At 45.0% G+C, this 12,500-nt stretch overlaps 1 protein-coding gene across 1 annotated transcript in view; it reads right to left on the reverse strand.

Annotated features, from left to right (window-relative positions):
• The window catches only part of LOC117749878 (sodium channel protein type 2 subunit alpha-like), a 77,974-nt gene that overhangs the window by 376 nt on the left and 65,098 nt on the right, over window positions 1-12,500 (reverse strand). Inside the window, exons 21-27 of the mRNA XM_034560695.1 lie at window positions 11,428-11,550; window positions 10,301-10,576; window positions 4,960-5,013; window positions 4,424-4,561; window positions 3,657-3,761; window positions 3,307-3,577; window positions 1-934 (exon numbers count right to left, since the gene is read on the reverse strand). The exon at window positions 1-934 is cut by the window's left edge and continues 376 nt beyond it. Of these exons, the coding sequence (XP_034416586.1) occupies window positions 1-934; window positions 3,307-3,577; window positions 3,657-3,761; window positions 4,424-4,561; window positions 4,960-5,013; window positions 10,301-10,576; window positions 11,428-11,550 (1,901 nt within the window). The remainder of the gene's footprint in view (window positions 935-3,306; window positions 3,578-3,656; window positions 3,762-4,423; window positions 4,562-4,959; window positions 5,014-10,300; window positions 10,577-11,427; window positions 11,551-12,500) is intronic.

The following is a 12,500-nucleotide window of genomic DNA, read 5'->3' on the forward strand; positions in this document are numbered from 1 at the left end:
TGTCTGCGGTAGCACCTCTGGATCACCGTGGCGGAGACGTCCTCTTGCTTCCGCCTCAGGGTGGTCGTGATGGGCTCGTAGGAGATCTTGGACGGGTTGGCCATCATGAACTTCTCCTCCATCTGCTGCTTGAGGGCGTCCATCTCGCCCGACTCGCCCAGGACGCGCTTGGTGAAGGCGAAGAGGATGTCCAGGCAGTGGATCTTGTCCCCGCTGACCATGGGGAGGTCCATGGAGATCAGCTTGATCTTGTTAGGCTTGCTGATGCGCAGCGGCTCCGACAGCGAGTCCGCGAAGTCGGACAGCTTGGCGTACTCGATGAACTGGGTGGCCTCGGAGTCGAACTTCTCCCAAACCTCGTAGAACATCTCGAAGTCGTCCTCGCTCAGCGGCTCGGTGCTCTCCTCCGTGGCCACGCTGAAGTTCTCCAGGATGATGGCGATGTACATGTTCACCACGATGAGGAAGGAGATGATGATGTAGGTGACGAAGAAGGTGATGCCCACCGACGGGTTCCCGCAGTTGCCCCGCACGGTGGTGCCGGTGTGGGGGATGTTGGCGTTGCACTCCTCGGGGGAGTTGTTGAGGATGGGGCTCAGCAGGCTGTCCCAGCCGGCGGAGGTGGTGATCTGGAACAAGCAGATCATGCTGTTCCCGAACGTCTCGAAGTTGAACATGTCGTCGATCCCCGCCTGCCGCTTCACGTAGGCGAAGTTGGCCATGCCGAAGATGGCGTAGATGAACATGACCAGGAAGAGGAGCAGTCCGATGTTGAAGAGGGCGGGAAGGGACATCATGAGGGCGAACAGTAACGTCCGGATGCCCTTGGCGCCTCGGATGAGACGCAGAATTCGTCCGATACGGGCCAATCGAATCACTCGGAACAGCGTCGGCGACACAAAGTACTTCTCGATGATGTCCGCAAGCACGATACCTGAAAAACAGAAAAGAAATATGTCCATCAAGTCTCACACATTTTTATTGTACAGACCTGCAGATCGGCTCCAAGTATGTAATAGTTTACATGCCGGGAGTTAAAGCTTGGATTCCATTTCCATTCAAATCGACATGGACGGTCAGAGCGACAGACTTTTTTATGTATATTGTCGTTGTGACCGTTAGTGGAAGGCAAACTTCCGCAGAAGTAGCGGACTAGTGATGCAAGGTTTTGCTGAAACAAGTGAAATCATGTGTTACGAAGCGTAGAGAACCAGAGAAAAACATAATGCTTCATCCGCATCCTCTTGTGAAGGCGTAGGAAAGCACATTGCTGAGACCTTTGTTTGCCGAATTCTTCCGTAACCGTTGTAGCATTGAAGCATGGTGGAATTATCAAGGTGGCTAGTTTGCTAATTCCGCCATGCTACACTCGTTACAGAACATTATCTTAACATTGGGCTATTGGCCAGCGTCAGATCTTAGTCTTCCGGTCCCTCTGCCGCACTGCCCTCCACGGCAGAGACGGATGAGCTAACGAGTTAACTAGCCAATGAGCTAACTAGCCAACTAGTCAACAAGTGAAGTAGCTAACTAGCCAACGAGCTAACTAGCCCACAAGCGAACTAGCTAACTAGCCAACGAGCATTGGCTCGGTGTCCCCTTTCTTCCTGGTGAGCAACAACTCTCTACATCCCCAATGACAAACTGCCATTTTCTTTTGTACCAATCAATGTCCGTCCTCCTCTTAGTCTGTGTTATGCTTCGTTAGAGTGTTTCTCACTTACATGCTTTAATCTCCTTATTAGATCAATAAGAAGAGCTTTTGCTGAACGACTAATTTCATCTGCAGAGACAAAGGAGAGACTATTTGCAGTTAAGTCGGTTAAAATCGATGAGCTGAAGACTATTAGTCGACTGAGATGTTCCTTTTATTTGAGGACATTCCTGTGAGCTACATCTAAAAGCTCTCCGTTTGGATATTCCCGTCGCCATGTGGCAGCTCTGCTGTGATTACAACTTGAGTAATTGGTTCCGGAGGGCTGCGTCGTCTATTTCACCTCGGCCAGCGAGTCGGACGCTTGTAATTCAATCGTCTTTTCCTTGTTATCCCGGAGTGATAAACTCAAAGAGGAGCTGGTCCGCCATCACCTCGGACCAGAGCGACGCACGGCGCCATCTTTCATCCGTGTCCTCGCGTCGAGTTACGGGTGATGGAAGGGATGAGCAGGGGGGAGTCGAGAGGGAATCACCATCACGCGGTACATCAACTCTACTCCCGCCCCCCCCCCCTCCCCCTGACATCACACACACACACACACACACACCGCTGATGTAACAGGTCAATCATGTTTGATTTGTCTTCAGGGACCGCCCTCTGGCAGCTTTGATTGCTGCTGTTACCTTCACCTCCCCCAGGCGGCCTCGTCACATCCACACACACTTAATTACACATACACACACACACACACACACACACACACACACACTCACACTCACACACACACACACACACACACACACACACACACACTCTTGTCACAACACTGATAGCTAAATTACCTGCTTAGGTTGGACCGTGCAGACTGTGTAGTTATGTGTGTTTGTAGTGTGTGTTTGTAGTGTGTGTTTGTAGTGTGTGTTTGTAGTGTGTGTTTGTAGTGTGTAGTTATGAACATACTGGACCTTTGTGCAAACCTGAAGGCCACCGGGACGGTCATTTTGTTGGCAGATAATTGTCAGGCAGACATTACACGATCACACACACACACACACACACACACACACACACACACACACACACACACACACACACACACACACACACACACTGAGAATGCCGGATAGCTGGTTTGTCTTATTGATAAAAATACAGTTTTTCATCCCTACTCTACTTTGCTTGTTTGCAGCATAGCGTTAGCTTAATGCTAGCGTAAAGCTATTTAAAGATTTGGGGGAAATATTTATATTGATTTGGGGAAATTACATATCTAGACAGCTAGCTAGTCTTGTTGTTAAAAAAACAGTCAAATTGTATTCGCTGTTGGTCATCCATACTTAATGTTTCTGAATTTCTGAATTTATTATGATAATTACAATTAGAATAATTACATTGATTTGATAGTTTGTCTTGTTTTTAAACGAGATTTAATTCACTGTTTGTCAACTGTACTCAGACTTTCTATCTCGTTAGCATAACGTTAGCTTTATCGCTCAAAGTTTTTGTTAGCTTATTAGATGTTTAACGGCTAGTTTTCTGATATAAAACAGGACAGTGAACGCCCCTCTGGTGAATCTCAAAGAGTTTTAAATGACACGACTTATTAAACTGGTAAAAGACCGACATTGAAACCGTGTATTTGAACTCACCGACGATGGAGAGGATGACGACCACGAAGTCGAAGATGTTCCAGCCGACGGTGAAGAAGTAGCATCGCAGCGCCACGATCTTCACGAGGCACTCGAAGGTGAAGACGATGATGAAGGCCAGGTTGATGTTGTTCAGGATGTACTCCATCTGAGGCGACTGCTCGTCCGTCTCCACCATCATGGTGATCATGTTGAAGAGGATCAGCACCATGATGATGATGTCGAAGGCCTGCTTCCCCGCCAGGTCGAAGAAGAAGCCCTGCAGAGAGTTCTGGAGGGAGATTTGATTCTGTTACGAATCCACGTTTCGTATATTTATGAAGTTTCAGTGATTATCTGAGTGTTGGTACCAGAGGTCGGGGGATGGGCTTCTGGGGTTTCTTAGAACCCAGTTTCTTCATGGCATTGTAGTACTTCTTCTGCTCCTCCGTCATGAAGATGTCCTGCCCTCCTAAGTAAACAAGCAACAACGCTGTTATTTTACACGACGCGTTACCACGGCTACCAGACACGAACCAACGAGGAAGACACTCATCAGGACCACAAAGGGGACAAAGTGACATTAAATGATAAAAAAAGGAAAAGAATACAGACAACAAATAACTACAAAGAAACACAAACCATTTAAAAAGTGACACAAAAAGACAACAAAGAGAAAGAAAATGACGACAAAGAGAAAGAAAATGACGACAAAGAGAAACAAAACGACTACAAAGAGAAACAAAATAACTACAAAGAGAAACTAAAAGACTACAAAGAGAAAGAAAATGACGACAAAGAGAAACAAAATGACGACAAAGAGAAACTAAAAGACTATGAAGAGAAAAAAGACTACAAAGAGAAACAAAAAGACAACAAAGAGAAAGAAAATGACGACAAAGAGAAACAAAATGACGACAAAGAGAAACAAAATGACAACAAAGAGAAACAAAAAGACTACAAAGTGAAACTAAATGAATACAAACTGAAACAAAACCACTACAAAGAGACCAGAAAATTACCAAATATGTGGCCAAAATAAGATCAGTACAACTTTTATGTGCACATAAAAAGTCTTAAATCTTTCATTTAAACAGAGCAACATGTTACCATTTCATTTTATTTGTTTTATACTCATCTTTCGCTTCTGCTGGTTGAAGTTATCGATGATGACGCCGATGAAGAGGTTGAGGGTGAAGAAGGAGCCGAAGATGATGAAGATGACAAAGTACAGGTACATGTAGAGATTGATCTCCTTGATCGGCTGCTCTTCAACCTGACAGAAACGCACACACACGTCATATTTAACAGGTTTTATTTATTACTTCCTGTCTGATTCAAAACCTTCTCACCTCATCAAACATCTCATCTTTGTTTTTAATTACTTCAGTTATAATCTCACAACCTCACTTGATTTAATCTGAAGTTATTCCTCCATTTAATGTACAACTTTATTTACACGCCATTCAAACTCATTGTATCTTTTATTTTCAATTGAATCCAGTTTCTTGTGTGATTATTTAATTTGATTTTAAATTATCTAATCTAATCTTTTTATTTGACCTCTACATCAGAACTGGAAACTTTTATATATTATTATCTTTTCACCTTTTGATTTGTAACCTTATCTGGAGATAAAGAAACACAGAAGTCTAACTTTTCTCTTTAACTTACAGCTCGTGAATCGACCGCAGCGTACATGATCTCCATCCAGCCTTTGAAGGTCGCCTTGGAAAGAAAAACAGATGATCAGCTGTGATTAGTGATGAATATGACGAATACAACGTCGACCTGTAAAATAATCTGTATTATCTACTGCACAAACACAGGATGAAACAGTTTATCTCTTCAGACCCTTAAAAACTATAAAACAATAACAATGTCAGCGCTTCATTATTTTAAATCATGGATTTTAAGTAAAACAGCTGGAAACGGATGGAATGGGTTAAACGTTTAAAAAAGCTGTTAAAGTTACTACGAGGAACTTTCATGTAGTGTTGGTTCTGACGCCCCCTGTGGACTAAAGTGGTAGTGTTGGTTCTGGTGCCCCCTGTGGACTAAAGTGGTAGTGTTGGTTCTGACGCCCCCTGTGGACTAAAGTGGTAGTGTTGGTTCTGGTGCCCCTTGTGGACTAAAGTGGTAGTGTTGGTTCTGGTGCCCCCTGTGGTCTAAAGTGGTAGTGTTGGTTCTGGTGCCCCCTGTGGTCTAAAGTGGTAGTGTTGGTTCTGGTGCCCCCTGTGGACTAAAGTGGTAGTGTTGGTTCTGGTAGTGTTGGTTCTGGTGCCCCCTGTGGACTAAAGTGGTAGTGTTGGTTCTGGTGCCCCCTGTGGTCTAAAGTGGTAGTGTTGGTTCTGGTGCCCCCTGTGGACTAAAGTGGTAGTGTTGGTTCTGGTGCCCCCTGTGGACTAAAGTGGTAGTGTTGGTTCTGGTGCCCCCTGTGGTCTAAAGTGGTAGTGTTGGTTCTGGTGCCCCCTGTGGACTAAAGTGGTAGTGTTGGTTCTGGTGCCCCCTGTGGACTAAAGTGGTAGTGTTGGTTCTGGTGCCCCCTGTGGTCTAAAGTGGTAGTGTTGGTTCTGGTGCCCCCTGTGGACTAAAGTGGTAGTGTCGGTTCTGGCGCCCCCTGTGGACTAAAGTGGTAGTGTTGGTTCTGACGCCCCCTGTGGTCTAAAGTGGTAGTCTTGGTTCTGGTGCCCCCTGTGGACTAAAGTGGTAGTGTTGGTTCTGGTTCCCCCTGTGGTTTTCCCGTGCCCCCCTTTCCTCCAGCAGATCCAGCAATACGTCCTTGGTCTCTTCTGGATCTGGGTCTGTCCACAGTGGACTGGTCTCTGCTGAAAGAGGTTCTGGTGAACCTGCATGATGTCATCTGGTTTCACCAGAATCCGACCCGGTGGCTCCGATGAGGAGCTTTAAGAACTCTATAGAACCAGACCATCTTCTCTCTGGTGGTTTGTTTACTGATGTAGGTCTAGAGAGGACCAGGACTACACTGAGGTCTATAGAGGATCAGGACCACACAGGTCTAAAGAGGACCAGGACTACACTGAGGTCTATAGAGGATCAGGACTCCACTGGTTCAGGACCAGGTAAAGGTTGGACATCGGCGACTTGCTTTTCTCAATGAAGGACCAACAAGTCCTTTTATGGACTTCCTTCCTCTGTGGGATAGAAGCTGCATGAGGAACACATCACGTCTGAGTGGGCGGCGGCTGTCACTCAGACCTGGAATCAGCTCGTCACCAAGGTTACCACCTGTTATTATTACGAGCTGTACAAGATGGTACTGATACTTGTACATCAGTGGAGCAGCCAGAGATACAAGTACTATGCTGAGGTACTTGTACATCAGTGGAGCAGCCAGAGATACAAGTACTATGCTGAGGTACTTGTACATCAGTGGAGCAGCCAGAGATACAAGTACTATGCTGAGGTACTTGTACATCAGTGGAGCAGCCAGAGACACAAGTACTATGCTGAGGTACTTGTACATCAGTGGAGCAGCCAGAGATAGAAGTACTATGCTGAGGTACTTGTACATCAGTGGAGCAGCCAGAGACACAAGTACTATGCTGAGGTACTTGTACATCAGTTGGTTATTCTCATTTGATGACACAGATACACAAAACGACCTTTAGAGACAAACATAAACTACAAAGAGACACACAATGACTACAAGGAGATACAAAACAACTATCCCTCCCTCTCCCTCCTCTCTCTCTCTCTCTCTCTCTCCCCCTCACTCTCCCTCTCCATCCTCTCTCACTCTCTCTCTCTCTCCCCCTCACTCTCCCTCTCCATCCTCTCTCACTCTCTCTCTCTCTCCCCCTCACTCTCCCTCTCCATCCTCTCTCTCTCTCTCTCTCTCCCCCTCACTCTCTCTCTCCCTACTCTCTCTCTCTCTCCCCCTCACTCTCTCTCTCCCTCCTCTCTCTCTCTCTGTCCCTCTCTCTCTCTCTCTCTCTCTCTCTCTCTCTCCCCCTCACTCTCTCTCTCCCTCCTCTCTCTCTCTCTGTCCCTCTCTCTCTCTCTCTCCCCCTCACTCTCTCTCTCCCTACTCTCTCTCTCTCTCCCTACTCACTCTCTCTGTCCCTCCTCTCTCCCTCCTCTCTCTCTCTCCCTCTCTCTGCGTCTCTCTCTCTCCCTCTCTCCCCCTCTCTCCCTCTCTATCCATTTCCCTCCCACTTGGCTGGAGTCGCTCTAAAAATAAAAGGCTCTCAGACGCTGATTGATTTGAGGCTCTCAGGACTCCAGTGGTGGGCGACAACGAGCGAGAAAGAAATGAGAGAGAGAGAGAAAGAGAGAGAGAGAGAGGGACAGAGAGAGAGACGAAAGCTTGCGAAGAAAGCAAAGTAATGGGAGATGGAAAGAGGAGGAGGCGCTGCAGTGGCTGTGTAATTGGCTTTGTCCATGTTGTGTTTAATGAAAGATGATGGAGAGACGAGGAGGGAGGAGTCAAAGAGAGGGAGGAGTCAAAGAGACGACAAATGGACGATGAGACGGAGGAACATTCCACGATGTAGACGTGGATCAACAGGCCTACTGGGTACAGGCCCAGGGGCCCAAACTATCAGGGGCCCCTGGGCCTCACCTGCAAATATTCACTCAAAGGGACGCGTACCAATCCGGAGGAGACGAAAAATGACCACAAAAAAAAGTAAAACGATGACAATGAGACCAAAACAGCTGCAGGATGACGCACAGATTTGACTAAGACAACGATAAAGACACAAAACACGACTACAAGGAGACTCAAAGAGACTAGAAAGAGAACAAAACACCTACAAAGAGGAAAGAAAGGACTACAAAGAGACACCAAACAACTACAAAGAGACACCAAACAACTACAAAGAGACACCAAACAACTACAGAGAGACACAGAGACAAAACAACTAAAATGTAAAAAAGGATGACAGCGAGACACAAAACAACTACAAAGAGACACAGAATGACTACAAAGAGACACAGAATGACTACAAAGAGACACAGAATGACTACAAAGAGACACAAAACGACTACAAAGAGACACAAAACAACTACAAAGAGACACAGAATGACTACAAAGAGACACAGAATGACTACAAAGAGACACTAAACGACTACAAAGAGACACAAAACAACTACAAAGAGACACAGAATGACTACAAAGACACAGAATGACTACAAAGAGACACAAAAGGACTACAAAGAGACACAAAACGACTACAAACAGACACCAAACGACTACAAAGAGACACAAAACGACTACAAAGAGACACAAAACAACTACAAAGAGACATAGAATGACTACAAAGAGACACAGAATGACTACAAAGAGACACCAAACGACTACAAAGAGACACAAAACAACTACAAAGAGACACAGAATGACTACAAAGAGACACAGAATGACTACAAAGAGACACAAAACGACTACAAAGAGACACAGAATGTATACAAAGAGAAAAAACGACTACAAAGAGACACAAAACAACTACAAAGAGACACAGAATGACTACAAAGAGACACAGAATGACTACAAAGAGACACCAAACGACTACAAAGAGACACAAAACAACTACAAAGAGACAGAATGACTACAAAGAGACACAGAATGACTACAAAGAGACGCAAAAGGACTACAAAGAGACACAAAACGACTACAAAGAGACATAGAATGACTACAAAGAGAAAAAACGACTACAAAGAGACACAAAACAACTACAAAGAGACACGACACAAAACAACTACAAAGAGACATAGAATGACTACAAAGAGAAAAAACGACTACAAAGAGACACAAAACAACTACAAAGAGACACAAAACAACTACAAAGAGAAAAAACCACTACAAAGAGACACAAAACAACTACAAAGAGACACCAAACAACTACAAAGAGACACCAAACGACTACAAAGAGACACCAAACAACTACAGAGAGACACAGAGACAAAACAACTAAAATGTAAAAAAGGATGACAGCGAGACACAAAACAACTACAAAGAGACACAGAATGACTACAAAGAGACACAGAATGACTACAAAGAGACACAGAATGACTACAAAGAGACACAAAACGACTACAAAGAGACACAAAACAACTACAAAGAGACACAGAATGACTACAAAGAGACACAGAATGACTACAAAGAGACACCAAACGACTACAAAGAGACACAAAACAACTACAAAGAGACACAGAATGACTACAAAGACACAGAATGACTACAAAGAGACACAAAAGGACTACAAAGAGACACAAAACGACTACAAACAGACACCAAACGACTACAAAGAGACACAAAACGACTACAAAGAGACACAAAACAACTACAAAGAGACATAGAATGACTACAAAGAGACACAGAATGACTACAAAGAGACACCAAACGACTACAAAGAGACACAAAACAACTACAAAGAGACACAGAATGACTACAAAGAGACACAGAATGACTACAAAGAGACACAAAACGACTACAAAGAGACACAGAATGACTACAAAGAGAAAAAACGACTACAAAGAGACACAAAACAACTACAAAGAGACACAGAATGACTACAAAGAGACACAGAATGACTACAAAGAGACACCAAACGACTACAAAGAGACACAAAACAACTACAAAGAGACAGAATGACTACAAAGAGACACAGAATGACTACAAAGAGACGCAAAAGGACTACAAAGAGACACAAAACGACTACAAAGAGACATAGAATGACTACAAAGAGAAAAAACGACTACAAAGAGACACAAAACAACTACAAAGAGACACGACACAAAACAACTACAAAGAGACATAGAATGACTACAAAGAGAAAAAACGACTACAAAGAGACACAAAACAACTACAAAGAGACACAAAACAACTACAAAGAGAAAAAACCACTACAAAGAGACACAAAACAACTACAAAGAGACACCAAACAACTACAAAGAGACACCAAACGACTACAAAGAGACACAAAAGGACTACAAAGAGACACAGAACGACTACAAACACCTGACCCTCAGCCTCAAACCCACAGCCTCTCACCACTTGCAGCAGTGCAAGGTATCCGGCCCCGACGTTGTCGAAGTTGACCTTGACCTTGGTCCAGTAGTAGAGCGCGGTGTTGTTGAGCGCCTCGCACTCAGACTTGTTGTTGATGAAGGCGAACTCGTACATGTGGCCCGTGCGGTTGACGCAGCGGCCGAACTTCCCGGCGAAGAGGTTGACGCCCATGATGCTGAAGATGAGCCAGAAGATGAGGCAGACCAGCAGCACGTTCATGATGGAGGGGATGGCCCCGATCAGAGCGTTCACCACCACCTGCAGGGAGGCAACAAGACGCCGTCACACACGGTTCCCCCTCACGGGAGGCTTCTTTGAGGGGAACGTCTCGTTCAACTCACTCAGTACTAGAGGGGCTGGAACTGTACTCGACTCGTCAGATTCTGGGTCAGTTTTGGATAAATTCAGTAACTTTTTCAGACTAAACAGACAATAAAACAAATGTTGCATGAATGTTGGTGCTAACGTCAGCGATACATGAATAAATAAATCGACCTGCCACTGTCCTCATTATACCCACAATGCAGTGCTCCGACCAAAAATCCCCGGCTGAGCAGTGGTTTGTAAATTGACACGAGCGCTAATCTTATTAAGTCAGACAAAGAAGAAGAAGAGGAGAGGATCATGGGAGAGTGACAGCTCAGACTTCATTCCCAGCATGCATCACAGGTCGTGAACCTCATGTTGATTTTTGTGTTGAAACATTAAAAGTTACAGCTTACCTTTGGGAACATGACATCTCATATGACATATGCATGTCAATATTTTAAAGGTGTATGTGTTTGTAATAAAGTAAATAATTGAGCTGAAGAAAATATTCTGAAAGATTTTTAATTCATAATAATACTAATTCACTGACAGGATGTTGGTATGTTTCCAGGGAATACATTATGAACCAACTCTGAATTGGGCAGAAAAAAACATTTTTTTATATTATATACATTTAAGTAAATTCTTTAAAGTTCTGTATAATAACTATCAAGTGTCATATAATAATAATCACAATAATTGTATTATTAATGCTAGTAGTAGTTGCTCTGCAGTAAAACATCTGAATACTTCCTCCACGTCGGCCCAGGCATGCTCGATGTACTAATACTGACTCTTACCCTCATGCCTTCAAATCTGGAGAGGGCCCTCAGGGGCCTCAGGGCCCGGAGCGTCCTCAGAGACTTGATGGCTGCAAAGTCTGAATAACCCAACGTGTTGGCCACCAAGCTGACCAGAGACACCTGGAGGACAGACAGGAGAGAGGACAGACAGGAGAGAGGACAGACAGGAGAGTTAACTTCCAGTCCAATGAGAGACGACTCTTCGGCCAATCAGAACTGTGGATTTGAGGAGAGACAGTGTTAGTTTGAGCCTCAGCTGACTGAAGGGTCAAGTGAGGAAACTAAAGCTAGATTAGATCCTTCAGGACAAACCGACCTTTGACCTGTGAAACAAAAAACATCTTGGTCTTTGGTCGTCGCCATCTTGGACTTTGGTCGTCGCCATCTTGGACTTTGGTCGTCGCCATCTTGGACTTTGGTCGTCGCCATCTTGGTCTTTGGTCGTCGCCATCTTGGACTTTGGTCGTCGCCATCTTGGTCTTTGGTCGTCGCCATCTTGGACTTTGGTCGTCGCCATCTTGGACTTTGGTCGCCTCCATCCATCTTGGACTTTGGTCGCCTCCATCCATCTTGGTCTTTGGTCGTCGCCATCTTGGTCTTTGGTCGTCGCCATCTTGGACTTTGGTCGTCGCCATCTTGGTCTTTGGTCGTCGCCATCTTGGACTTTGGTCGTCGCCATCTTGGACTTTGGTCGCCTCCATCCATCTTGGTCTTTGGTCATCGCCATCTTGGTCTCCTCCATCTTGGTCTTTGGTCTCCTCCATCTTGGTCTTTGGTCTCCTTCATCTTGGTCTTTGGCCGTCGCCATCTTGGTCTTTGGTCTCCTCCATCTTGGTCTTTGGTCGCCTCCATCCATCTTGGTCTTTGGTCATCGCCATCTTGGTCTTTGGTCTCCTCCATCTTGGTCTTTGGTCATCGCCATCTTGGTCTTTGGTCTCCTCCATCTTGGTCTTTGGTCTCCTCCATCTTGGTCTTTGGTCTCCTCCATCTTGGTCTTTGGTCTCCTCCATCTTGGACTTTGGTCTCCTCCATCTTGGTCTTTGGTCTCCTCCATCTTGGTCTTTGGTCAC

This window comes from Cyclopterus lumpus, chromosome 20, assembly GCF_009769545.1.
Source record: "Cyclopterus lumpus isolate fCycLum1 chromosome 20, fCycLum1.pri, whole genome shotgun sequence".
In the NCBI taxonomy this organism is placed as follows: Eukaryota; Metazoa; Chordata; class Actinopteri; order Perciformes; family Cyclopteridae; genus Cyclopterus; species Cyclopterus lumpus.